The sequence below is a fragment of the Cynocephalus volans genome, chromosome 10 (genome assembly GCF_027409185.1).
Source record: "Cynocephalus volans isolate mCynVol1 chromosome 10, mCynVol1.pri, whole genome shotgun sequence".
Lineage (NCBI taxonomy): Eukaryota > Metazoa > Chordata > Mammalia > Dermoptera > Cynocephalidae > Cynocephalus > Cynocephalus volans.
The window spans coordinates 24,000,498-24,026,771 of NC_084469.1; the positions used below are offsets into that span (position 1 = coordinate 24,000,498).

The 26,274-nt window shown below is 36.2% G+C and overlaps 2 protein-coding genes across 2 annotated transcripts in view; one reads left to right on the plus strand and one right to left on the minus strand.

Moving 5' to 3' along the window:
• Window positions 1–4,891: 4,891 nt before the first annotated feature.
• On the plus strand, window positions 4,892–10,908 carry TEFM (transcription elongation factor, mitochondrial). Its single transcript, XM_063112122.1, has 4 exons — window positions 4,892–4,964; window positions 6,056–6,519; window positions 9,150–9,299; window positions 10,079–10,908. Exons 1-4 carry the CDS (start codon window positions 4,934–4,936, stop codon window positions 10,511–10,513), a joined length of 1,080 nt encoding a protein of 359 aa, XP_062968192.1. The 5' UTR covers window positions 4,892–4,933; the 3' UTR covers window positions 10,514–10,908.
• Window positions 10,909–13,347: 2,439 nt separating this feature from the next.
• The window catches only part of ATAD5 (ATPase family AAA domain containing 5), a 50,148-nt gene continuing 37,221 nt past the window's right edge, over window positions 13,348–26,274 (minus strand). The window contains exons 19-23 of the mRNA XM_063112121.1: window positions 18,029–18,209; window positions 15,495–15,676; window positions 14,120–14,985; window positions 13,532–13,690; window positions 13,348–13,426 (exon numbers count right to left, since the gene is read on the minus strand). Coding sequence (XP_062968191.1) covers window positions 13,348–13,426; window positions 13,532–13,690; window positions 14,120–14,985; window positions 15,495–15,676; window positions 18,029–18,209 — 1,467 coding nt within the window. The remainder of the gene's footprint in view (window positions 13,427–13,531; window positions 13,691–14,119; window positions 14,986–15,494; window positions 15,677–18,028; window positions 18,210–26,274) is intronic.

A 26,274-nucleotide genomic window follows, 5' to 3' on the forward strand; every position in this document is an offset into this window, starting at 1 on the left:
TTCCCCAGCACAGTCCTCTCCCTCAGCTTCAGACCTACATGTGTACCTATAGACATCACCATCCGATGTCCTGCGGGTTTAAAATGGGCCAGTTTAAAAAAAATAAAATAAAGGAAATAAAAAATATCAGGATGCATCACACATAAAAACACATGAAGATTTTGTCTCACACAGACGTATGTGTCCTAGATCACAGTCAGAAAAGTTTTAAAAACACAGAAACTAGATGACAGGCCAGACATGATGGAGGAAGTGGGAGGAGACAGAGACATCTGTATCTGGGCAACAAAACAGAGAAGTGAGCAGAAGCTTGTTTCAGGGGGAAGATGATGACTTTCATTTTGAAGGCACTGATTCTGGTTTACAGTAAATCATGCCACTTCTAGCCTCTCGTCAAGGTATAATTCTGAATGAATGCTCTGAGGAATGACTGCACTTCCCTAAAGGTCATTAATAATTAGTTCTTCAGAAGTGATGCTTTAATGGGGAAACTAACATTTATTGAACCCTCATGTGCTGGGTTCTCAGCATCCAGTCTCTGTCAATCCTCCAAGCAGGCCTGCGAGGTGGGTACCATTTCTGTCTTACAAATAAGGAAACTGAGGTTCCGAAGTGATGAGAACCTACCTAAGGCGATAGTTAATATGCGATCAATTGTGTCTTGCCAGTGAACCACAACACATCTGAAAGCATCACCAGGACTCCTGTGGCCTTGTGTATTAGTTTCCTAAGGCTGCTGTGACAAATTACCAGAAACTGGTGGCTTAAAACAACAGAAATTTCTTCTCTCACAGTTCAGGAGGCTAGAAGTTTGAAACCAAGGTGTTAGCAGGGTTGATTCCTTCTGATGGTCCTGAGGGAAATCTGTTCATGCCTCTCTCCTAGCTTCCGCTGGCTGCTGGCAGTCCTTGGCCTTCCTTGGCCTATAGATTCATCCCTCCAATCTCTGCATTATTGCATTCACATGGCCGTCTTCTCATGAGAACAAGTCACATTGGATTAGCACTTGCTCCAGTCCAGTGTGACCTCATTTTAACTAACTACATCTATAATGACTTAATTTCCAAGGCCACATTCTGAGGTACTGAGGGTTAGGACTTCATATATCTTTTTTGAGGGATATAATTCAACCATAACACCTCATTGAGTAAGCCTTAAAGTTAAAAGGAAATTATTTCCTCCTGATTTGGAAGATTTTCACAAAAAGTTGACTTTACTTCTTATTATATTCCTAAGTTCCCTAAAAACTGCCAGGATTCCTAGAATTCCTACAACTAATTCTTTTTTTTTTTTAAGTGGAACTTACTTTCTAAATGATGAAGACCTGCACTTGGGGGTGGGTGGAAGGGAGTACTCTTTTGTGTTTCGAGATCCCAAATTAATGAGCATGATAAACCATTATCGCTGGCACTGGCTTTACCCCAAGTGGCCAAGTGGCACTATTTGACTCTCTACTCTGACTTTTTACTGGGTCCCCCCAAACCTCCCCTAACCCACATTCTTTTGCTTGACATTGACTTGGGACAGCCCTTGTCAACGTGCCAATCACAGTGGGAAGTGGGGAACAGAAGAGATCACAGTGCATGGGGTTCAAGGTCACAGTGGGCACAGCAAGAGGGATCACAGTGCAAGTAAATCAGGTTGTTTCCTCTGCTCAAGTCCAGCTGTCTGCCACACAGTGTGACTTGTGGCCAACCACCCAGGAGGCAGAGATGGAAGCAGTGGTGGCTTCCTTTCTTGCCATCTGCCCTGTTTGAAGCCTTATGACCCATCAGAACCCAGAGGCTCTCTGATCACATTATTAGGCTGCCTGTTGTCTTCAGGTTGGGAGATCCTGGTTGGCCTGTAGAGGAGGGTTTCTGTTGTTCCTCTTCAGGGCTGGTGCTGCCCAGGATCTGCTTCCAGGCCTCGGAGTACTCTGCCTTCGTCTGTGCAAGGGACTTGACTGGAAGGGCTGGCCTGCGGGTGGAGTTGGGGATGCTGACCACGCCGTTGCTGGTGGGCCTCTTAAGGATGTGGATCTGTGGAGTGGGCCCGTGGAAAGGCTATCATCCTGAATTACAATGGGCACTTTGGGAAATTTGGATTTCCCCGCTGTCTGCCACTTCTTCCCTTCCTTCTTCCCTGCCTCCTCCCCAATTCTTATTAATACATGTGATTCCCCACATTCTCACTGCCTTCCCCACACCCCACATTCCCACTGCCTTCCCCACACCCCACATTCCCACTGCCTTCCCCACACCCCACATTCCCACTGCCTTGCCCACACCCCCACCATACCCCCAGGAACAATCAATCCATTGATGCCTCATGAAAACACAAACCCACCACCTTTCCCTCCTCCTTGACTTCCCTGTTTTTCACAAAACTGGCTAATCTCCCCATCTTCCAGAAAGAATTCTTTTCTTTCCACTCTCCTTACAGCTTCTAGGTTCAATTCCCTGCATCCTTGCTAGCATTTGTTATTTTTTGTCTGTTGTCTATATTGGTTGCCTCACCCTTGAGAAGATACCATAGCTTCCCCACTCCTCTCCTTGTTCCCAGCCTCTTCACTTCCAATCCAGCCTCATACTAGCTTATATTACCAATTTTCTAGAAACACACCTTTAGTCTGACACCACAAATCAAAAAGCTTGGTGTCAGCATCATGCTGTTTTGGTTACTATATAGCTTTGTAGTATACTTTGAAGTCAGGCCACCATGTTATGAAAAAATGCTCAATATCACTAACCATCAGGGAAATGAAAATCAAACCACAATCAGATATCATCTCACTCTAGTGAGAATGACTATTATCAAAAAAATAAAAAATAACAAATGCTGGCGAGGATGTAGAGAAAAGGGAATTCTTATACACTGTGGGGAGGAATATAAATTAGTACAGCCATTATGGAAAACAGTATGGAGGTTCCTCAAAAAACTACATATAGAACTACCATATAATCCAGCAATCCCACTACTGGGTATTTATCCAAAGGAAAGGAAATTAGCATACCGAAGAGATATCTGCAGCACACTTCACAATAGCCAAAATAGGGAATCATCGTAGGTGTCCATCAGCAGGTGATTGATCAAAGAAAATGTGGTATATATTCCTTAGAATACTATTCAGCCATAAAAAAGAATGAAATCCTGTGACAACATGGATGAGCCTGGAAGTCATTACATTACATGAAATAAGTCAGGCACCGAACGATAAATACCACATGTTCTCACTTGTAGTGGAAGTGAATAAAGTGGAGCTCATAGAAGTAGAGAGTAGAATTGCAGGTTCTACAGGCTGAGAAGGGTGGAGGGGGGGATAGGGAGAGATTGGTTAACGGATATAAGCTTACAGCTAGATAAGAGTAAGTTCTAGTGCTCTCTAGCAGTTCTAGGTGTCTACAATCAACAATAATTTATTGTATAATTTCAAATGGCTAAAAGAGGAGTTCAAATGTTCTCAACACAAAGAAATGATAAATGTCTGTGTTGAAGGATATGCCAATGAGCCCAATTTGAACATCACACATTTTATGCATATATTATCACTCTGTACCCTATAAATATGTACAATAAAAAAATAAAATTAAAAACCTCAGTGGCTTCCAGCTACCTAGTGGAGCTATTCAACGATGTAGTGGGTTAGAAATCTTGATTTTCCTTTTATCTTAGAATAGGATTTTTAGGTAATGAATGAATGAATGAGTCAAAAGTTTCTTGAATAGAGGACAAAAGTCCACAGACAAGGTTGGCAAAAGCCATCTAAAGAATCCTAATCACTGTTTAGGGATGGAATTGTGTACTTTGACTGTTTTAGGTTGCTGGTTTGATTCTGGCTTGAATGACTATTAACTATTTTAACCTACTGATTGTTCTTCAGATATATTAAGGAAACTGCTTGAATGCTGTTTAAATATGCTAAGGAAATTGCTGTAGGAAGTATGTGAAAAAGAAAACGTTTACTAAGGACAAGCTCTTTGTTGGTGAATTAACCTAGCTTTCTACAAATTACATTCTGGAATGTCACATTGTTAATTTACTGCTGTTACTAGCTTTACACTGCCTGTCTTTATGTCCTTCTTTGATGATTGAATCAACTGATTTTTCTTGTGAAACTTTGTCTTGCCAATAAAAAGAAAGGCTGATTTTGGATGGGGGCTGCTGCTCCCCTGATGGGTGGCAGTCGCTCCAGGCCTCATTGATTGTATTTTGAGCGAATTCTTTCTTTCTCTTTTCTCTGTCTCAGTTACACAGAGGGGAAAGTGTAACACAACTCCATCCTGCATTCACAGATCAACCCAATACGGCGCCAGATTCGTCTCCCTCCGTCCCTTCCAAATGGAATACTGCCCCAGTGCTAAAGCCACGTCCACCTATCTCGCCCTTCTCTGATCCCCTGCCTCTCTGATCTGTTTCTCTGCTGAGCTCCTGAAACACTTCGCATCTCTCCCAGTTACTCCGTTCTACCCGGTGGCTCGGCTAATAGGGTACCCATGTACTCCGCTGCTCGCGCCCCAGGCTGGGCCCCAACAGGACCTCCTCAAGCTACGTGTCTAGATCATAAACCCCGGCGGTCTCCCCCAAGGGGCGACCGTGCAAACTACGCGCTAAAACTGGAGAGGCGTTTGCTTCCCGGAGATTCGGCCCAGCCGCTACCAGGGGCCGGTCGGGGAGAGAAAGTTTCCCAGATGCGGTGGAAGGAGTTTGCGGGCCACCCAGGGGCTGGGGACCCGGGCACACGACCTCAGCTGGCGCCCGCCCGGAAGTCACCCGCCGAGACGCGGCCGCCTCACTGCTCAGCGCGGTGCGCTTTCGGGCCGGGGTCCGCAACGCCGCTTCGGCCGGAACCTTTGTGCTAGTCCAGGCCCGGCGCTTTTGCGCGAAGCACCCAGGAACCGGAAGTCAGTGGAGGAAGACGTGACCGTGGTATCCTGCTGGTTTAACTTCGAAGATGAGCGTTCCTAGTCTCCTCATGGCAGGAGGTAGGGTGCCTAGAATACTGGGTGGATTTTTCGTCTGCCATTAACCCCTGATTCTGGAGTGTTTCCTTTCTCGCGTCCCATATCCAGGTCGCTTCCTGAAGGCCCCGCTGAGCTGGCGGAGCGGTTGGGGACCCCGAACCTCGGAGCGTTTATGCTTCCCTTGCGTGGGGGTCCGCGGCGGCCGATTCAGATTCTAGCAGCCGCTTGCTTATCTCTCTCTGGCTGCATTATTTTCCTGTGGCTCCGATGTCAGAGTGATTTTCCACCGGTTTTACAAAGTTGTTAATTGTATGGGTTTTTGGTTTTTGGTGTTTTTTGCTTGCAAAAACATAGTCACGGTTAGAAATCTTGAACAGTGTACAGAAAAGAATTTTTTAAAACACCGTTAAATCTATCTCGTGGCTAAAACATATCTTATAAACGTATACAATTTGTTTTTATTTGGTTCCACCAGATGAGAAATTAATGAAAATGGAAGTGAAGATAAATCTTAACAAGAGATATTAGTTACAAAAAGTTCCCTCTAAATTAAAAAATATCAAAAACACGTACCATCCAGCCCCCCCCCAAATAAATAAAAATATCATAAACGTTTAGTGGTTGAAGTCATGTGCTTCTTGATAGGCATGAAATACAATTTCTAGGTAGTAAAACTTAGGACTGATCCATAAAAATCAGAAGACACCTTTTGTGACTTAAAAACAACAAAAGACCTGGGTCGGCCCCGTGGCTCACTTGGGAGAGTGCGGTGCTGGTAGCGCCGAGGCCGCGGGTTCGGATCCTATATAGGGATGGCCGGTGCGCTCACTGGCTGAGCGTGGTGCAGACAACACCATGCCGAGGGTTGCGATCCCCTTACCGGTCAACAACAACAACAACAAAAGCCCTATTAAAAAAAAAACCTAACTATATATAGCTATATTTAAATATAGTTTGTTTACTCCTAAAGATGATTCTCCAGGAGAGTTTAATATGGTCCACTAGTTCTTAAATTATGGGAAAGCCTATGCGAAGGATCTGTTAGAGCTTGCAACTGACACTAAAAGGAAGTATGACATCCCAACTTAAATTTTGCTAAATTTTCCTTTTAGGGAGATGGAGATGTTTTCCAATTCCATTGAGATCATCCTTGTTCCAGGCCATACATAATTCCTGCTGTCGGAAAAAATCCACTGCACCTAAGAAACTTATTCCCAGTATTGCTTTTTGTGACAAAAATGCAAAGGAGTCTGGAACTGCACTTGACAAGCTCTTCTCTCCAGAACAGCAGGCTTCCATCTTGCATGTGTTGAATACAGCATCTAATAAAGAACTTGAAGATTTCAAATTGCTTCGTGGTAGAAAGTCTATCAATATTGTAGAGCACAGAGAAAAGTTTGGGCCATTTCAGAATTTGGAGAGTTTAATGAATGTGCCTTTGTTCCAGTATAAAACTACTGTTCAAGTGTGTAACTCCATTCTTTGTCCAGAGACTGGAAGGAAAAAAAGAAAGTCACAGGAAAACCGGCTCTTGGGAAAATTCATCAAACCAGATATAGAAAGAGAGAGACTTGAGGTATACCTTTTTTGTTAGTGTCTGTTACTGCCTGATATTTGAGAACCTATTCTGTATAGCACCATGCTGGGCATTGGGTTGGGGAGTTACTAAGATAAGGTTCTTCAGGTTTAGTTGGTGGTTCCAAACATGCACACATGAATAGAACCTATTACACAAAGTCGTGTGTGATCACTACCAAATAATGAGATGTACAGATAGTAAATTGGCAATTGAGAGGAGGGAAAACTGGGCTATGACTGTTGGCGAAAGTTTACTGGAAGAACTCAATGTGAATATTGAAGGAGAGAGAATTAGGCTGGCTGGAAGAGGAGGGCATTCTAGGTAGAAAGACAGTTGATGTTGAGAAGTAAGTCTGTGCAAGACTTATTTAACAGGAATGTTGTAGGGATACCCAGCTGTTTCTGAGGGTTATGTTGGGAGTAATGAGAAATTAAGATGTAAAGATGGACTATGGCCAAGAAGTGAGTTTAGAACATTATACCAGTCTTTCCAGTAGGATTTAAAATTATTTCCTGTTCCCCATCTGCCCCCCCGACTTTAAAAAGCATTTCTAAAAGTAAATCTTTTTTAGTGTTACCATTAAAGATAAATATTAGAATTACTTGACACAACAGCCAAACTTTAAACTTTGATGAAACTTAGGTCCTGTATAACATTGCTTGATAAAATATTCTCTTATCCCATAACAGTAATTTTTTCTGGACCCTGGTTCTCAGTTTCTTTGAAAAATATGCATACTTTTTGAAAACCTGATTAAAGCTATGGGCCCTCTTCTCCCCCACTAAAAAAAAAGAAAAAAAATTATATATATGTATGTATGTATGTATAGTACATGTACATAGAATACTGCATGTACTTTCAGAGGACTTGCAGATTCCCTTAAGTCCATCCATGCACTCTGGATAGAACTCCTGCTGCAGTTGATCTGGAATATATTTCAGTTTTCAGGAAGGATTTTCATCCAAATTCATGGCTATAACTATAAGGAGTTGAATCTTATTTAGGGGTTAAGGCTCTAAAGTCAGTTTGTGTGGAGAAAATCATGCAGTAAAATCCTTTTTAAAAAATCTGTTGCCCACGAAGTACTAGTGTGCAGCCTGGGTCAGTAATGCTTATGCACACTAAATCTTGAGTCATTGAGGTCTTTATTTTACAGATGTCTGAGCATCCAAACTATTCTACTTTTAAAATATTTATCCAGTCCTTCTTAGTGAAAGGGAGATGGATATAAAATTATAAATTGTTCCTGCTTATGTGCCTCTGTATCTATAGAATGTATTAGTAGTTTGTCAGTATAACTAAATGAGTTGTGCAGGAATGAGGTGATACTGCCATATCTCCCACTCAGACTTGTCTCGGAGCTAAATTGTATATTGGATTATCTATTATATATATCCCCTTAGAAACCCTGTAGGCAACCCAAACTCAGTACATTAAAAAACAACTGATCTTCCCCCATCTTCCCAAGTTGATCTGCCTCCTATCTTCATCTTGATTAATGATGCCAGCCGGTCGTTGGAGTAAAACTGGAGTTATCCTAGGCTCCTCCTTCAACCTATATATCAATTGTTATCACTACCTCTAATCTGTTTCTTTTTCTTCTCACTGTCATTGTCTTCAGTTCTTTTTTTTTTTTTTTTTTTTTTTTTTGTCTTTTTCGTGACCGGTACTCAGCCAGTGAGTGCACTGGCCATTCCCATATCGGATCCGAACCCGCGGCGGGAGCGTCACCGCGCTCCCAGCGTGGCACTCTCCCGAGTGCGCCACTGGCTTGGCCCATTGTCTTCAGTTCTTAATAAGTACTTTGTTATAACAGGTACCTAACACAGATCCCTACCGTTAGTCTAGTCCCCTTCACTCCATCTTCCACACAGCCATCGGTGACATTTCTAAAATGTAAATCTTACATTATTCCTTAAAATTATATGCTTTGGTGGCCTCCTGAAGCTCTTAGGATAAAGCAAGTTATTTATCTTTACAGAAATCTGCCTACCCCTCTGCTCTTTTCCCACTCAGTCTTTATTCCACTAAGTGTGAAGTATCAAACAGACTATCTTTACAGACATTTGGGTGAAATAACTTGTTTACCATTTTACTAATTGTCCTAGTCCTCCAATAAATCTTCCTTGACTGCTTCTCTCTACAGTAACAGTTGTATGGTGGCATTTCTTACAAATTACAGTTATCTTCCTTGTTTCCCAGTTTCTAGCATAGACCCTGGCAACACTTGAATATTTCACTACCTACATTAGGCTAGGTGCTAAGAATGAGTAAGATTGTTCGTCTGTAAACTGCTGCTGATTACCTTTTAATAATAATTACTGCTGCATTTCTTTAACAATTCTCAGTTAATAAACTGTAAGTAAATTTATATAACATAAGCTAATCAGGCTTTCTGAGTTTGTAGATTAGGTTTTATATCTTAAAATGTTTACACTTGTGGGGCCGAGCCCGTGGCGCACTCGGGAGAGTGCGGCGCTGGGAGCGAAGCGACGCTCCCACTGCGGGTTCGTGATCCTATATAGGACTGGCCAGTGCACTCGCTGGCTGAGTGCCGGCCACGAAAAAGACAAAAAAAAAAAAAAAAAATGTTTACACTTGTAATTAAACTAGTCTTTTTCTTTTAGGCAGTTAACAGTATAGTGTCTATTGTTTTTGGTACCCGAAAAATTGCCTGGGCTCACCTTGATCGTAAATTGGCAGTGCTGGACTGGCAGCAGAGTGACTGTGGGAGATTAATGAACAGAACATACCCATCATCAATCTATTTAGAAGAGGTAAGACAGTTGCACCTCCAAATTCCTACCTGCTGGAGCTCCTTGTGTGTTTAGTCCCAAAAGAAATGTAATAAAATAGTAAGGTTGGATTTTCTTTTGTTATTACTCATTCATTCCTATTATGTTTTCTGTCACCTTTGATTTTTTAAAAATGGAATCTTTCTTCAGTCCAAGCAATGCCTTGTATATCAAAGGCAGATAGTGAGAAAATCATTAGTATATTATTCTAAACGTTATAGGACATCATCACTCATATTTATAAGGCTATTTTTCAAAATGCTATCACATTGTCTCATTTGAGTCTTCAAAACCTTGTGAAATGGGCAAGAATTACCATCTTGATTATACATATGAAAATTGATTCAGTTGCAGAGGTGACTGATTCTTGGCTTGTTAGTATAACCCTATGCTCTACCTTAGAGATATTTTAAAGATTACTAACCGTTTTAAGTTGTCTAATATTAAAGCCAATATAGACTTTAGAGATTATGAAGCCCATTGTATAGGTGAAGAAACTGGTATTTAGGACTAAACAGCTTATCTTAGCTCAGCTTCTTCCTGATAGAACCACGACCAGAACTTCAATGCCCATGAAATGCTTTTTCATTTATTATTTCAAAATTGTCAATAGCAAAATAATCTATCTAATTATAATATTTTTAAAAAGAAGTGGGACAGAGAGGGACCCAAACATAAAACTTAGTGAATTATTTCTGCCTTTTTTTTTTTTTAATTGTGGCAAAATTCTATTTACTTATTTTATTTTATTTTTTTTTAAGATTTCTTCAGTCATTTCAAAGATGCCTAAAGCAGATTTCTATGTTCTGGAAAAAACAGGACTTTCCATTCAGAACTCATCTCTTTTTCCTATACTGTTACATTTTCATATGGTGGAAGCCATGCTGTATGCCTTATTAAATAAAACTTTTGCCCAGGACGGCCAGCATCAAGTGCTGAGCATGAATCGAAATGCAGTGGGGAAGCACTTTGAATTGATGATGGGTGACTCTCGGACTAGTGGAAAAGAACTAGTGAAGCAATTCCTCTCTGAGTCTGTACTGAAGGCGGAGCCTCGGGTGTTCTTCCCAGCTGATAAAGTAGTCCGCTATAGACAGATGTTTTCATCTACTGAATCACACAGAGTGGAAGAATTATATGATTCATTATTACAAGCTGTTGCCTTCTATGAATTAGTTTTTGACACTAAGCCTTAGAATTCTGAGGTTAATGTACGTGCTCTTATGTTAAATTAGTTTATATTTACTAGCTGTAGATTGTAAAACCAACTGTTTTGAACATCCATGTTGATGGAGAAGAAAATACATTTTGAGTGTATTTTAGGTGTTTAAAGTCAGACTTTTGGCTGTTGAATGATTTACACAATAATAAGCCAAGACCAAATCAATATTTTGTGAGAGTCTGTTTTTCTGGTTTAAGTGTTAAACAATAAGATGCCCCCCAAACAGCCAAAACAGGAAGCAAAGTTACCACCCCTTAAAAGCAAGTACCCTCTATACTAAGTATCTGTATTATCATATTGTTAAAATAGGAAATAATGATTTTTCTGGGTGGTGCTCATTATGAGAATAAAGCTAAAGATAATTGATAACGCAATTTGTAGAGTCCTCTTTAATTCTCTAGGTAGAATGTGGTTTGACACACTGCCCACAAAGGCGATTTTCATCAGCTGAAGTCTGTTAACCCCAGACCAAACAAGCTTTGTCTAACAGACTTATTTTATTTTGGAATATTTTACTTGACTGACCATTTTATGATAAAAGTAGCACTTAATTTTTTTCCCCCACGCCTGTCCATTTTTCCATTATGTCTGCCTTAATTCAGGCCTTCATTATATCTCCTATACTGAACCCAAGTCTCTTTGTTGTCAAAGTATTAAATCTTTTCTTTAATCCAAGTGAAACAGGCTTGTTGGAAAGAAAATTCAAATAATCAGAAGTATATAAAGCAAGAAGTAGAAGTCCTTCCTTCACTAGCACCTCCAGCTCCCCAGAGTTGATATATACTCTGGACTTGTTGCCCTGCACATATAAGTCTCTATATTTATATACACGGTTGTATATGTACACGTCTCCACCTTGGAAATGTTACAGAGATTCCTCAAACTATGCACTCTCTTTCCCTCCCAAACCACCTCCTTTGCCATTGTTTTCTGCTTTGATAAACAGCTTCCCCAATCATACAGTCGTTCAGGCCAGAAACATGGTATTCTGCCTCCCACATATTTCCAGAAATAGCTAAGTGAGAATGTGTCAGTTTTAGATATTTATAGGATAAGATGTAAAGTATTGAAAAGACATCAAAATTTGGTTACTTTTATCACTAAAGTGAATCTAAATCTTACAGGAATTTATTAAATTTAAGAATGATGAAAAATTTTCCCCAAATTATACTAAACCTAAAAAAAAAGATATTAAATGTATCTCTATTATGAAAAACCATTACTTCTTGATTTTTGATCACCGGAATATAATTCTATGGAGTTATTTTACTTTGGCTTGTCAATTGTTGAGAATTATCGGAATTTTAATAAAATAAAACACCAAATTAATACGTATGTGGTCTACAGGAGGAACTTTGTAGGAAAAAGGATCAATATACTTTCAAAAAATGCTTCAGAAGATGGGGGGGAGGGGAGAGAGGGAGGAGAGAATACGAATGGGTAAAGGGTAAAAAAGAAAAAAAAAAAAGAAAAACAACAAAACAAAAAATGCTTCAGAAGATGGTATTCTTCTGTACAAGGATGAAATCTTTAAGATATAGTCTATATCCAAACTTACACAATGTATATATTTACTAAGAGGATTACATCTCGAACTTCTATTTAAATATTACATAAAGACTTTAGCTTTAACCTTTAATTAGAACAAAATACTAATCAATACAAGAAAAGGCAAGTTGAACAAATAAGAGGTAAGAACATATCTTCAGACATATTTGTAAACAGGTATGCATGTATACTTTTCAAAACAGTACAAAATTAGGATCCTTAACTTTTGATTTAAAAATATAATTCACTAGATAAAGTATCTGAGTATTAAGTTAATGTATAGTATAAACACTTGAAATAGGTAGCTATTTTAAAACACATCTGATTATCTGATTGCAAAATGATTTTGGGTGAAACATTTTAAAATCTTGTTATTAAAAATATATACTTTTTTCCAAAAACACAACCTTAAGTGCAAATGGCTATTACATAGAAATCCTATAGTAGAATCCTCCTTTGTTGTAGTTTTCATGAATAGTATTTTGTCCAAAATGGATATATTAATGTCATCAATATCTTTATGAAGTAAAACATCAGTGATATAAAAATACAAGAAAAATGTACAAGGCAAATGATTTGAATGAGCAGAATATACAAGATATCATATATGCATGGGTACTAAAAAAGATTGATGAAAACTACAATTCATAATCTTGATTTTGCTTGTCAACACTCAGTGATTCAGTGATATAATGCTGGAGGAGTACACTCATACTAAAAAATAAACTATCAGGAAGACCTTACTTTTTGAAAAATGAAACAATTTTCTTCCTAGGGAGTTTTATGTTTTACATATATGATTTTATATTTTGTATTGTGTAAACTTATTTATAAAAGATTACCATCTAGGTGAATCATATTTACAACTTGACAGAACACTGATACTTAGTTGGAGAGGGGGTGGATTAAGAATAACAGGAAAGGGAAAACTTACAGGTTAGTTTAGCATTGAAACATCTTTAGAAATATCTTAGTGAACTCCACCTTCTAGAAACAGCTAACTTACATACAAAAAATACTCCAACAAAGCTAAATCATATAATACAAAAAATTCAGAAAAAATACTACCACAATCATATATACAAGTTGTAAGTCAAATCTTTTCATTTTAAATATTTGCACACCAATAAAAAATATACAAATAGTCTGTTTTAAATGTACATTAAGAGAAATAAACTCTACCAAGAAAATAAACATAATACAAAAATGTATCTTAAGGACCACAAAATGATCTGTACAAGGCATTGTTAATGTGGAATATTAAGGGAAGTCAGCTGCCAAAGTATTCACAGTCTCTTTTGGAATGTCAAGATGAATTCCTTCAAAATAGTGGAGGAACCTGTCAAAATTACAAAGAAAAATAAAATTTAATATTTCCATCTGATAAGAATATTTATTAATCTTGAAATAGCTATCTAAAATGTTATATTTTTAGAGACGTTACCTTCTTTTACTTTTTCCTTGTTCTTTTAGTTTCTCAGTCCTACAAATGTTTCGAAGAGTTGGCAAATATTCAATTATACTAGCTTGTCTATTACCCAGGTTCAGAAGAGATCGACTAGAAAATACATTTTTAATGACTGCTATCCTCTTCCAAGCATTGCTGTGAATTAAAAGTAATGCATTACTTTTTATTTCTAATGTCCAATAAAAATCCAACAATCTCAATGCAACGTTTCCCTGACTCTGGTCTAGACTAGATGATACTTCCAGATTAATTTCCTGTCAACACATCAATCATTCCTATACTGAAAAATCTTAATGGCTACCTGCTAACTGTCACAGCAAGTCCAAACCTGTTTTCCTTTTCATTCAAGAGCTTTCCAAACCTAACCCACCCTAATCTATCATTATTTCTCCTCCCAGCAATTAGGCTGGTCTCCTTAACTGCCTCAGTAGAAACTACATTATTAATATTAATGGCTTACCATGATCAATAGCCCAGCATTTCAAAATTACTAGGAAGAAAGAAATTCTAATGATTTCCCCTTTACCATTTATTACTGAAAAGTAAAAAGGAAGTAAGACTTACTATAAATTAGTTGCCGACTGACTAAAATATACATTATTGTGCTTTTGTGAAACATACAAAGTAAGATCGTTGGTTGGATCTCTTCCTAATTTCTTGCAAGAATTCAAGGTTTCCAATGCTTTCGAAATAGTAGAAGAACATTTCCTAAAGCTGAGAGCTTCTGCGGCTGCCTTTAATTCCCGAGAGCTTTGAGAAGTCCATCCATCACTATTCTCGAGACTAAACTCATCACAAAGTCCACTTTTAACCTTTGCACTTGTCCAACTAAAGTCATTTTTACCAAGTTTCTTTTGTTCCTTTACATCACTTAAAAGGGCATCTAAGAAAGACATGTTATCCATGAACTCGGTGAGAGAATTTAAACAGTGCGAAACAAGGGCAGAACATTTCTTTTCTGCTGGTGTTTTAGGAGGACAAGGAATTGATTCAATATTAGGCTCTAAACATCTGTTCAGTTTCTTTGTCTCTGGATTGCTTTCCTTGTCTCTGGCCTTGCTATCTTCTGAATTTGAGGAAGAAGATGCAGAGGATAGGCTTATAAATTTATCAGAAAAGTCCAGTTCAGTGTCAAATAAGTCACTATCATCTAGCATTACCATCTTTTTCTTATGTTTTTTTTTGTGTGACTTTTTCAATGACTGCTCTCCCTGAGAATGTTTCCTAATCGGACGTTTCATACTTTTTGTTGCTGTGCTGGTATCCACAGTTACTGATGAGCTGCAAAAGTTTTTTGTTTCTGGAATGATATCAATTGGTAGTGGTAGAATGAACTCAAGATTACTATATAAAAAATCTACATTCTGCAATTGGAATTCTGTGAGAAGCTGGATGAGTTTATGCCATTCTTCCTTTGTTGTGATTTTGTGCTGAAAAACAATTTTGAGTAAAGAAATGTTATAACAGTACATAGTTTGTAACATTTTTCTACCCATATGAATATAGTGTTGTCCCTATTCTATCTTAAAAATGAGTCACTACCCCTCATAATTTTATTAACCTACACATAATACATCAAAATAGTACTATGAGTAAAAATTAAATTTAGATTGCTAATTTGGAGAATTAAGTTTTCAAATATTTAGTGTATACTCCAATTCAACAATTAAATGACCATTTATTTAAAAACGACTTCTCTGGAGTTGTATTTCTATCTGAAAAATTTCTAAATTGTATTCTAAATCCTAGAATATGCATATAGAGCAATGCCTACACACCGTTTGTCTAAGTAGCAAAATGTGTTCAAATCAGAAATCTAAAGCTTATAAAAATTATACACGAATTCAAGTTAAATGTAAGATTCCAAAAAACAGGAGTGAATGTTGGGTAGATGAAAAGGAACATAAATTCAGCATTCCAAACTAGACATTAAAAATACCTTTAAAAATGAAAATAAGTCTTCGGATGGGGAAAAAATATTCTTAAGGCCAAACAAGGTCTCAGCACAGCCAGTGTCACATTTGGGAAAGTATGTACGATTCTTTTTAGTATTTTTAGGGTTATTTTGGAAATCAGGGCCATCTTCAAAGCAAACTAGTTGAGCGTTTCTGCTATTTCCTCCTACAAAATTAATAAAAGAAAATCTTAGCCATATATATTTTAAACAAATTGTATCATAGAATTATATAAGGTCTGAGATCTTTTGACATCTTGTGGACCTATACCCCCATTTTGTTCTTCTCTACATGTATATTTAATTTATTAAGAGTACAACATAAGCATTTTTTCTAACAATACATAAGCTAAGTGAGGTAGTGGGGGGTTTTCAAAACAACCCAATAGAAATAATGAAAAAAATAACAAAAGAACAAAAGCAATCCAATAGAAAAAAGTGCAAGGACTGTGAACAGGCAAGTCACAGAAGAAATAGAAATAGATAACAATAGATAAATAAATAATAAACAATATAAACTAGTGGAAGTGCACAGCTTCATAAAGATTGTGGAAATGCAAATTTAAAATAAGATACTCATGTTTCACCTTTTAAATTGACAAAAGTAAAAAGCCTGAAAATCTAGTTTTGTCAATAGTACACATAAAAGAGTCATCATATACTATTGTGAGAGTATAGATTGGTACAATTATCTTCAGCAGGCAATCTGGCAGTACCTCTCAAAATGTAAAGTGTATAGAGCCTTTGAATCATCAATTACACTTCTAGAATTCTCTCCATCAGAATTACTCACAAATGTGATCAATGATATATGTATGAAGATATTTACTGTACTTCAGTATAATGGCAAACTGAAGATAATTTAAATGTCCATTAATAAGTAATAGTAATTAAATTATGGCACATCCATTCTATTCTATGGAATAGCATGCAGCTGTAGAAAAGAATGGAGTAGAACTCTCTGTGCTGCCAATAAATTGCTGAGTTAAAAGTAATTGCCTTGGGCCGGCCCCGTGGTTCACTCGGGAGAGTGCGGTGCTGGGCGACGCCCAAGCCAAGGGTTGCGTTCCCCTTACCGGTCACAAAAAGGACAAAAAAAAAAGTAATTGCCTAACAATATATATAGTACTGATTAATTTTGCTAAATAAGTATGTAGCGATATGTATAAAGATCTAACAGTGTCTACCTTTAATAAGTAGGGGAATATCTTTTACTTTATATAGTTTTGTATTGTTTGAATTTCCGGAGTGCATATTTGTGATTTTCTAAAAAGGCAGGAATGAAATGCATACAAGATATAATCTTCAAGTGGAGAAACTATGCTATACTTAGTTCCTGTCTTCTAAAGTTCATGGTATAGCAATTTATACCCAGTAGTATGGCAACAGTTATTAACTAATTTGTTTTTTACACCATTTTAGATATTTAGATATTTTTGACATGTTATTTATCATATTTACTTTTGAAAAATGGTTAAAGCTACCAGCTTACATTGAATTAAATATATGTGTGTCTACTTTGTAAAAGAACATGTTAAAATTTCGAACTAATTAAAGGAAAAACTGATAGTTTTTTTATAAACTATCAGTTTTACAAACTGATTATAAACTTCACATTGGCTTTATTTAAATATTTGCGTATTTCCCAGAGCAGGATCTATAACTATGTTAACTGTGACTATGGAGCATGGAAATCACAAAATAGAGACTTCTTCGGCAAAGATACTAAGTCTTACTCATGTAAACACAGAACCTGGCATGGAGAATGTACTCAAAAAATTTCTGTGGCTTGAATTAGCTAACAATGATGACTGAAGAGCAATGAAAAATAAAAGTATTTTTGAGATAATAAACTTCTTAGGAAAAATTGAATTAAAGGCTATTAAAGGAACTAAAAGTGATCTTACCTACATTACAGTCACATAAAATGAATGAACTATACATATATATGAGTATAGTGATGTGGAAAAATCAACATATTTTTTAATAAGTGAAAAAAGGAAGTTGCTAAATAATAATTATAGTTGTATTTGTGTTATAAGAAACGATGTTTATAAATGTATAAGTAACAGTTTGGAAAATTTAAGTCAAACTTTTAGGGAATAAAGGGAATGGGGTGGGAAGTTTTTTTTTTTTTTTAAACAATGAGACCATGCTACTTTTATAATCGAAAAAGAACTACAAAATAAAAAATAACTTACAGATTATTTAGTTCAAACCTCTCATTTTCAATTGAAGAAACAGGCACAAAGAGGTAAACTGAATTTGGGAGATTATACGGTAAAGAGAAGCACAGCCAGGAGAAGAATCCCTGTTTTCAGCTTTAGTTTAATTCTATTTACCCACATTTAATGTTTAAAAAGCTTTTCATGAACAAAATTGACACATATATATTTATTCTGAAGATTAATGTGATAACTGAATGCTCAAAATTTGTGTAACATTTTAAATATTTTGGTATAGCATATATTTTAATAGGGTTCCATAACAGAAATTTCTTTCATAACAGATCAACTTACGACAAAGAGATAATGGCCTTTCTTCTAAAAATCCACCTCCACTTCTAATCCAGAACTGTAAGTAAAGTATACTTTTTCTGATATCGCAAGTATTTGCAGTTAACAAGGTTACGAAATCTTTTACGTCAGTTCTAAAATTCTCAGTTAGGCAGATCATTTGTAGGTAGCTGGCAACATTTAGCTTAAAAACAGAGAGAGAGAAACATAGTTGCAGAATTAACAGAAATACAGCAATAATATATGTGAATGATGTCTAAAAGTGAGACAAAATATGCTAAAATTCATATCTTAAAGTTCTTCTTGAGAATGAAACTTCTCTGAAAAATATAAGGGAATATACTACCAAATTAAAAGCATTTACATATACTTCTTTTACTAATTGTACATAGTCTAGGACACCAAGGAAACCTTTATAGGGGATTTTCCAGCCTGAACACTGGAAACAGTTTTATAAACCTTGAGAAAACACCTTAGGATTAAGTAATGATATAGCTTAATAGAATATTTTATAGCCATCAACATTTCAAATACAAATACTATAACAATACTGAAAAATACATAATTTTTAAAAACCACAGTTAAAAAATTATATCAATAAGTGCGTAACAGTATATATGTATGTAAATAAATAATAGAAGGGAAAATTTTTTTAAACATTTGGCTTGTTGGGGGCAGATGGACAAAGTGAATTCTTTCATTTTATTTAGGGTTCCAGTGATATTGCTATATATTTTTTTGTTTAACCACAAAACACATACAATTCTCTTCCCATTGTTATTTATGGAAAGCTTTTTATCTGGAAAAGCTAAAACAAATAAAATTATATTTACATTTTACAGATTTTACAAGACTACAGATATTTTCATTATACTAAACAAGGTAATTAAAAAAATTTTTCCCTATGAAATGTTTGACTTTATTTTATAGATATTGTGATATTATGATATATACATATATCACTGTATATATTTATATAAAAAATACACACACACACACACACACATATACAGGTTTTCATCCATGGTTCCTGGTTCCCCAAGGTGGGACTCTAATCTTCTTCCTGCCTTTCTGTCTTGGAGCTGACCATAAAGAAATTCTCCAGCCTTCCTTGTCTGATTGTAGGTGATAAGACCCCCTTTTCAGGAGGGGTCATGCACCAAACCCAGGAGAAAGGAATGCTGTATAGAAAGGCCAAAAAGAATCTGAACAAAGAATCTCCCCAATCTGTTAGTATTAGATCATACCCTTTTTGTCCAGTCACATTTCTATACAGTTGCCATGCTTCTTCAATCATGCCTACTTGATGAAGCTTCCATAGAAACCCAAGGGCACAGGGTTCGGAGAGCTTAGAGAGCTGAACAAGTGGAGATTCCTGGAAGGTGGCATGGGCCCAGGGAGGGTATGGAAGTTCTGCACTCCTTCCCCCATATCTCGCCCTATGCATCTCTTCATCTGTATCCTTTGTAATGTCCTTTATAATAAACTGGTAAACGTGTTTCCCTGAGTACTGTGAGCTGCTCTAGCAAATTAATTGAACCCAAGGAGGTGGTCATGAGAACCTCAATTTATATCTGGTTGGTCAGAAGCACAGGTAAAACAGCCTGGGGGTTACGATTGGCACCTGAAAGTGTGTGTATCGGGGGGTAGTCTTGAGGACTAGTCCTCAACTTTGGGATCTGACACTATCTTCAGGAAGATAGTGCCGCAGTTGAATTGACATACACCAAGCTGGTGTCTGCTGAAGAACTACTTGGTGTATGGGGGGAAAACCCCAAAGATTTGGTCACAGAAGTCTGTGTTGATTGTTGCTGTGTAAGAGTATAGGAAAAACACTGCTGTGTTTTTTCTCCTTTCAGGAGACCATATTGGACAGCACAGGTCTATAGTGACCACTAAAAAGTTAATAAAAAGAAATAGCTAAAAGCCAGATGGGAGATAAAAATGAAATAATATAGTTAATCCAAAAGAATGCAAAATAGGAATAAAGAACTGTTTAGACAAATAATAAAGATACAACTATGTGTTATTTAAAAGAAACAATTTAAAAAGCAAGAGCAGATATGTTGAAAATAAAAGGATAGAAAAAAATATACCATTCAAACACTATCATAAGAAAGCCATTTTACAATGATAATAGGATCCATTTTTCAAGAACACAAGACAATCCTAAAAATGTTGGAAACAAGGCAAGGATGATTATTTTCAACATGGTACTGGAGGTCCCATCCTGTAAAATAAGGCCAGAAAAACAAATAAAAGGAAAAAGAAAAAGAAAGAAAATCTACAAATTGCTAGAATTAATCAGTGAAGTTGAAAGGTCATGAATACCAAAGTCAATATCCAAAAATCAACTGTATTGGGCCGAGCCCGTGGCGCACTCGGGAGAGTGTGGTGTTGGGAGCGCAGCGACGCTCCCGCCGCGGGTTCGGATCCTATATAGGACTGGCTGGTGCAGTCACTGGCTGAGTGCTGGTCACGAAAAAGACAAAAAAAAAAAAAAAAAATCAACTGTATTTCTTTCTTTCTTTTTTTTTTTTTAAAAGAGCTGGGGTTTATTTTATTTTATTTATTTTATTTATTTTTTTTGTGACCGGCCACACGTCACTGCACCGGCCCATCCTTATATGGGATCCGAACCCGCGGTGGGAGCACTGCTGCGCTCCCAGTGCCGCACTCTCCCAAGTGCGCCACGGGGTCGGCCCAACTGTATTTCTAAATAGCAAAAAACCATGAAAACAAAATTTGAAAAAAAATAAAATCCACAAAGAAAATTTGGTTTAAAAACACCAAATACCTAAGAGTGAGTTTAAAAGAAAGATGTGCTACACCTCTACACTGAAAACCAAAAAAAAGAAAAAAAAAAAAAATCCAAAGGTAAATAAGTAGAGAACTTCTAAACCATGTTCATGAATTGGTAAATTCAATATTATTAAGACGCCAATTTTCCCATAAATTGACTTACAGATTCAACACAATTTCCATCAAAATTCTCAGCTAGCCAGTATGGGGATTCAAACCCTTAACCTTGGTGTTATGACAGTAGCAGGCTTTTTTAAAGTAAAAATTGACACATAGATTTTGAAATTTACATAAAAATGCAAGAGATTTAGAATGGCTACAACAATCTGAGAAACATCCAAAATTGAAAGACAAACTATCATATTTCAAAATTAACTATAAATCCATAGTAATTAAGAAGTATGGCATTGGCAATAACGATAGATAGAACAATGGAACAAAATAGTCCAGAAAGAGACTGACATACATATATAGTGAATTTTTTTTTTAAATGCACCAAAGCAATTCAATGGGGAAAGCAAATTATATTTAAAAAACTGGGCTAGGAACTAGTGTGTATCCATATAGGAAAATAGGACCTTTGACCACTACCCTATACCAATCATAGAAATTAACTTGAGATGGATGATAGACCTAAATGAGAAAGCTAAAAATGTAAAAAAGATAAATATATACAAATATTAAAAAGATAAAGGATGCACTGAAATGATATTGATAATTACACTATATGTAAACAGTTTAAATATCCAATTAAAAGGCAAATTGTCAAAATGGAATTGTAAAAAAAAAAGCAAGATTCAAATTTCTGCTATCTACAAGAAACCTACTTTAAATATAAAACACACACATAAGTTAAAATTAAAGGAATGGGAAAGACATATGAGTACACTGCAAATCCTAATTAAAAGAAAGCTGAAATGACCATATTAGAATCAGAAAATCTACACTTCTGAACAGAGAATATTAAGTGATAAAATGGGACATTTCATAATGATAAGGGAGCCAGCTGATCAAGAGAATATGACAATCCTCAATGTAAATGAATCAAATAACAGAGCTTTAAAATCTGTGAAGCAAAACCTCATAGAATTAAAAGAATAAACAAGCCCATAATCAAAGATCAAGTTTTAACATTTTCTTTTCAGCAAACAATAGAATAAGTAAACAGAATAACAGAACAGCCCTCCTAAGGTGATAGGATGATGGGTGAGGTGATATTCCCTTGTGGTTTTGATTTGCACTTCCCTAATGATTAGTGATGATGACCATCTCTTTGTATACTTGTTGGCCATGTGTATTTCTTCTTTGAAGAAATGTCTATTTGCCATTTTGTAAATAGGGCTTTTTTTTTTTTTTTTTTTTTTTTGCTAGAGTTTGAGGAGTTCCTTATATTGACTATTAACCCCTTACCAGAGATATGATTTGTAAATATAGTTTCCCATTCCATAGTTTGCCTTTTCACCCTGTTGTTTTATTGTGCAGAAGCCTGTTAGTTTGCTGTAGTCCCACTTGTCCATTTTTGCTTCTGTTGCCTGTGCTTTTAGTGTCATATGCAAGAAATCACTGCCAAGATCATCATCGAGAAGGTTTTCCCATTTGTTTTCTTCTAGGAGTTTTACACTTTCAGGTATTACATTTAAGTCAATACATTTTGAATTGATTTTTGTATATGATGTAAGATAAGATGGAATTTCATTTTTTAAAAGTGTGGATATCCAGTTTTCCTGGTACCATTTTTTGAAGAGACTGTCCTTTCCCTATTGTGTATTCTTGGCACCCCTGTCAAAGATCAGCTGGCCGAACATGTGTGGGCTTATTTCTAGGCTCTCTTTTCTATTCTTTTATTGTACATGCTTGTCTTGTGCCAGTACCATACTGTTTTGATTACTGTAGCTTTATACATATTTTGAGATCAGGAAGTGTGATGCCTCCAGCTTTGTTCTTTCTCCAGATTGCTTTGGTTTTTCGGGGTCTTTTGTGGTTCCATCTGAATTTTAGGATTGCTTTTTCTATTTCTATAAAAAATGCCACAGGATTATGATAGGGACTACTTTGAATCTTTAGATCACTTTGAGTAGTATGGACATTTAACAATATTAAGCCATTCAATCCATAAAAATGGAATGTCCTTCCATTTGTCTTTTTAAATTTCTTTCATCAAAGTTTTGTAATTTTAAGTATACATGTCTTTTACTGCCTTCCTTGGTTATGTTTATTCCTAAGTGTTTTATTCTCTTTGATGCTATTGTATTGTTGTGGATAGACCTTCCGGGAGAGGGGTACTGCATCTATTGAGATAATCATGTGCTTTTTTCCTTTGTTTTTTTAAAGTGGTATATCACATTAATTTTCATTAGCTCACTTGATTAGAGCACAGTGCTGATAACACTAAGGTCAAGGGTTTGGGTCCCCATAGTGGCTGGCTGCCAAAATAAATAAATAAATAAGTTGATTTTCATATGGTGAACCATCCTTGCATCCCAGTGATAAATCCTACTTGGTTGTTGTTTATAATCCTTTTAACATGCTGTTGAATTTGGTTAGCTGGTATTCTGGTGAGGATTTTTGCATCTGTGTTCATCGGGGATATTGGCCTATAGTTTTCCTTTCTTGTAGTGTCTTTTTCTGGCTTTGGTGTTAGCATAATGCTGCTGTCATAAAATGAATTTGGAAGTGTTCAGTTTGGGGGAAGAAAGTGAGAAGGACTGGTGTGAATTCTTCTTTCAATTCTTGGTAGAATTCACCAGTGAAGCCATCTGGTCCTTGGTTTTTCCATGTTGAAAGGTTTTTGGTTATGGATTCAATCTCCTTACACGTTATTGGTCTGTTCATATTTTCTGTTTCTTCATGATTCAGTCATGGTAGGTTGTGTGTTTCTAAGAATTTATCCATTTGTTTTAGGCTATCCAATTTGTTGGCATATAATTACGTATACCAGTTGAGTGTTCCTTATCTGAAATGCTTGGGACCAGAAGTGTTTCAGATTTTGTATTTTTTTGGATTTTGGAATATTTGCAGAGTATATACAGGTTGAGCACCCCTAACCCAAAAATCCAAAATCCAAAATGCTCCAAATGAAAATTTCCTTTGAATGTCATGTTGGTTCTCAAAAAGTTTCGAATTTTGGAACATTCAGGATTTTGGATTTTCAGATTAGGGATGCTCAACCTGTAGCACTCTTTTATAATCCTTTTTCAATCTGTAACATCAACTTTAATGTCTCTTTCATTTCTGATTTTATTTGAGTTTTTGCTCTTTTTTTCTTAATCTAGCTAAAAGTCAGCAATTGTGTGTGTTTGAGGGCTATTATTTAAAAAAAAAAAAAAGTTACAGGTGTTGGTGAGAATGTGGAGAAATTTGAATCCTTATGCACTGCTGGTAGAAATGTAAAATGGTTCAGCCAGTCTGGAAAACAGTATGGAGGTTCCTCAAAAACTTACAAATAGAACTACTATACGATCCAGTGATCCCACTTCTGGGTATATATCCAAAAGAACTGAAATCAGGATCTTGAAGACATATTTGCCTTCCCATGTTCATTGCAGCTTTATTCACAGTAGTCAAGATATGGAACAACCTAAATATCCATTGAAAGATGAATGGATAAATAAAATATGGTATATAAGTATAATGGAATATTGTTCAGCCTTAAGAAGGAAATCCTGCCATATGTGATAATATGGATAAGTGAATTATGTTAAGTGAAATAAGCCAGTCACATAAGGACAAATACTGCATAATCCCACTTATATGAGGTACCTAAAATAATTAAACTCATGGACACAGAGAGTAGAATGATTGTTGCCAGAGGCTGGGGGGAAACAGAAATGAGGAGTTGCTGTTCAGTGGGTATAAAGTTTCTGTTATGCAAGATGAATATGTTGTAGAGAACTGCCATACGACATTGTTGTTATTGTTAACAATACTGTATTATGGACTTATACATTTGTTAAAAGGATAGATCTCATGTTAAGTGTTCTTACACAACAAAAACAAACAAATAAACAAACATGCCACCAGCTCAAAAAGAAAAAGAGGGCTGGCAAGTTAGCTCAGTTGGTTAGAGCACAGCCTTATAACATCAAGGTCATGGGTTTGGATCTCTGAACTGGCAAGCCACCAAAAAAAAAAAAAAAAAAAAGAAAGAAAGAAAGAAAAGAGAAAGAAAACAGTAAGGATAGAAAAGACTTTAAAAACACTATCAAATAACTTTTCCTAATTTATATTTATAGAACATTCCACCTAACAACAGCAAAATATTCATTCTTTCAAATGCACACAACATTCAGCAAGATAGACCATATTCTGGGTAATCAAAGGACTCTTGATAAATTTAAAAGGATTGAAATCATACAGAGTATGTTTTCTGACCAGGAGTAATCAGTAGAAAAATTCAAAAGTATTTGACCTGCATGAAAATGAAATGACAATATATCAAAATTTGTGTGGTGCAGCTAAAGCAGTGCTTGGAAAGGTATATATAGCATTAAATGCTTAAATTAAAAAAGAAAGAGGTTCTAAAAATCAATGATCTAAGCTTCCTTATTAAAAAGAGAAGTAAATTAAACCCCCCCCCAAAAAAGGAGGAAGAAAATAATAAATATAAGAGCAAAAGTCAATGAAATAGAAAACGAACAAAAAGGAACAAAAATGAGGAAACGTAAAGTTAGTTCTTTGAAAATATCAAGAAAACTGATCAACTACTACTAGCCATAATGATGAAGGAAAAGGACATGACACATTACCAATATTAGGAATAAAAGAGGGGACATCATCTCAAATCCTATGAACACTGAGAGAATATTTATGAACAACTTTACAACAATAAGTTGTAAAGCCTGAAGAGCTCTACATCTAATAAAGAAATTCAATTTGTAGTTAAAAATCTTTACAAAAACATCTGAAAGCCCAGATGGATTCAGTGATGAATTCTACCAAATATTTATGGAAGACATAATACCAGTTCTATATAAATTCTTCCTGAATATAGAAGAAGGAACACGTCCTAATCCATCTTATGTGACTGGGAAACTATGCACCAGTATCATGAATGTAGACACAGAAATCCTTAACAAAATATAAGTAGATCAAACCCAGCATTACGTAAATAGCATAATACATCATGACTGTATTATCCTAGGACTGGCTTGACATTCAAAAATCAATCAATATAATTCATCATATTAATTGTTATGGTTTGGATGCAGTTTGTCCCCACCAAAACTCATGTTGAAATTTGATTCCCAAAGTGATGGTGTTGGGAGGTAGGGCCTAGTGGAAGGTGTTTGGTATGGCAGTGGATCTCTCATGAATAGATTAATGTTGTGGGAGTGAGTGAATTCTCGCTCTGGCAAGACTGGATTAGTTACCCAGAGAGCAGATTGCTATAAAAGCAAGTTCAGCTTCTTAGACTTTCTCTTACTTCCTTTCTTGCCATGTGATCTCTT

Coding starts and splice junctions, on each gene's coding strand:
- TEFM (XM_063112122.1), top strand. CDS start 4,934: ATGAGCGTTCCTAGTCTCCTCATGGCAGGAG. Junction 6,520..9,149: donor TAGAAAGAGAGAGACTTGAG/GTATACCTTTTT, acceptor TTTTTCTTTTAG/GCAGTTAACAGTATAGTGTC. Junction 9,300..10,078: donor CATCAATCTATTTAGAAGAG/GTAAGACAGTTG, acceptor TTTTTTTTTAAG/ATTTCTTCAGTCATTTCAAA.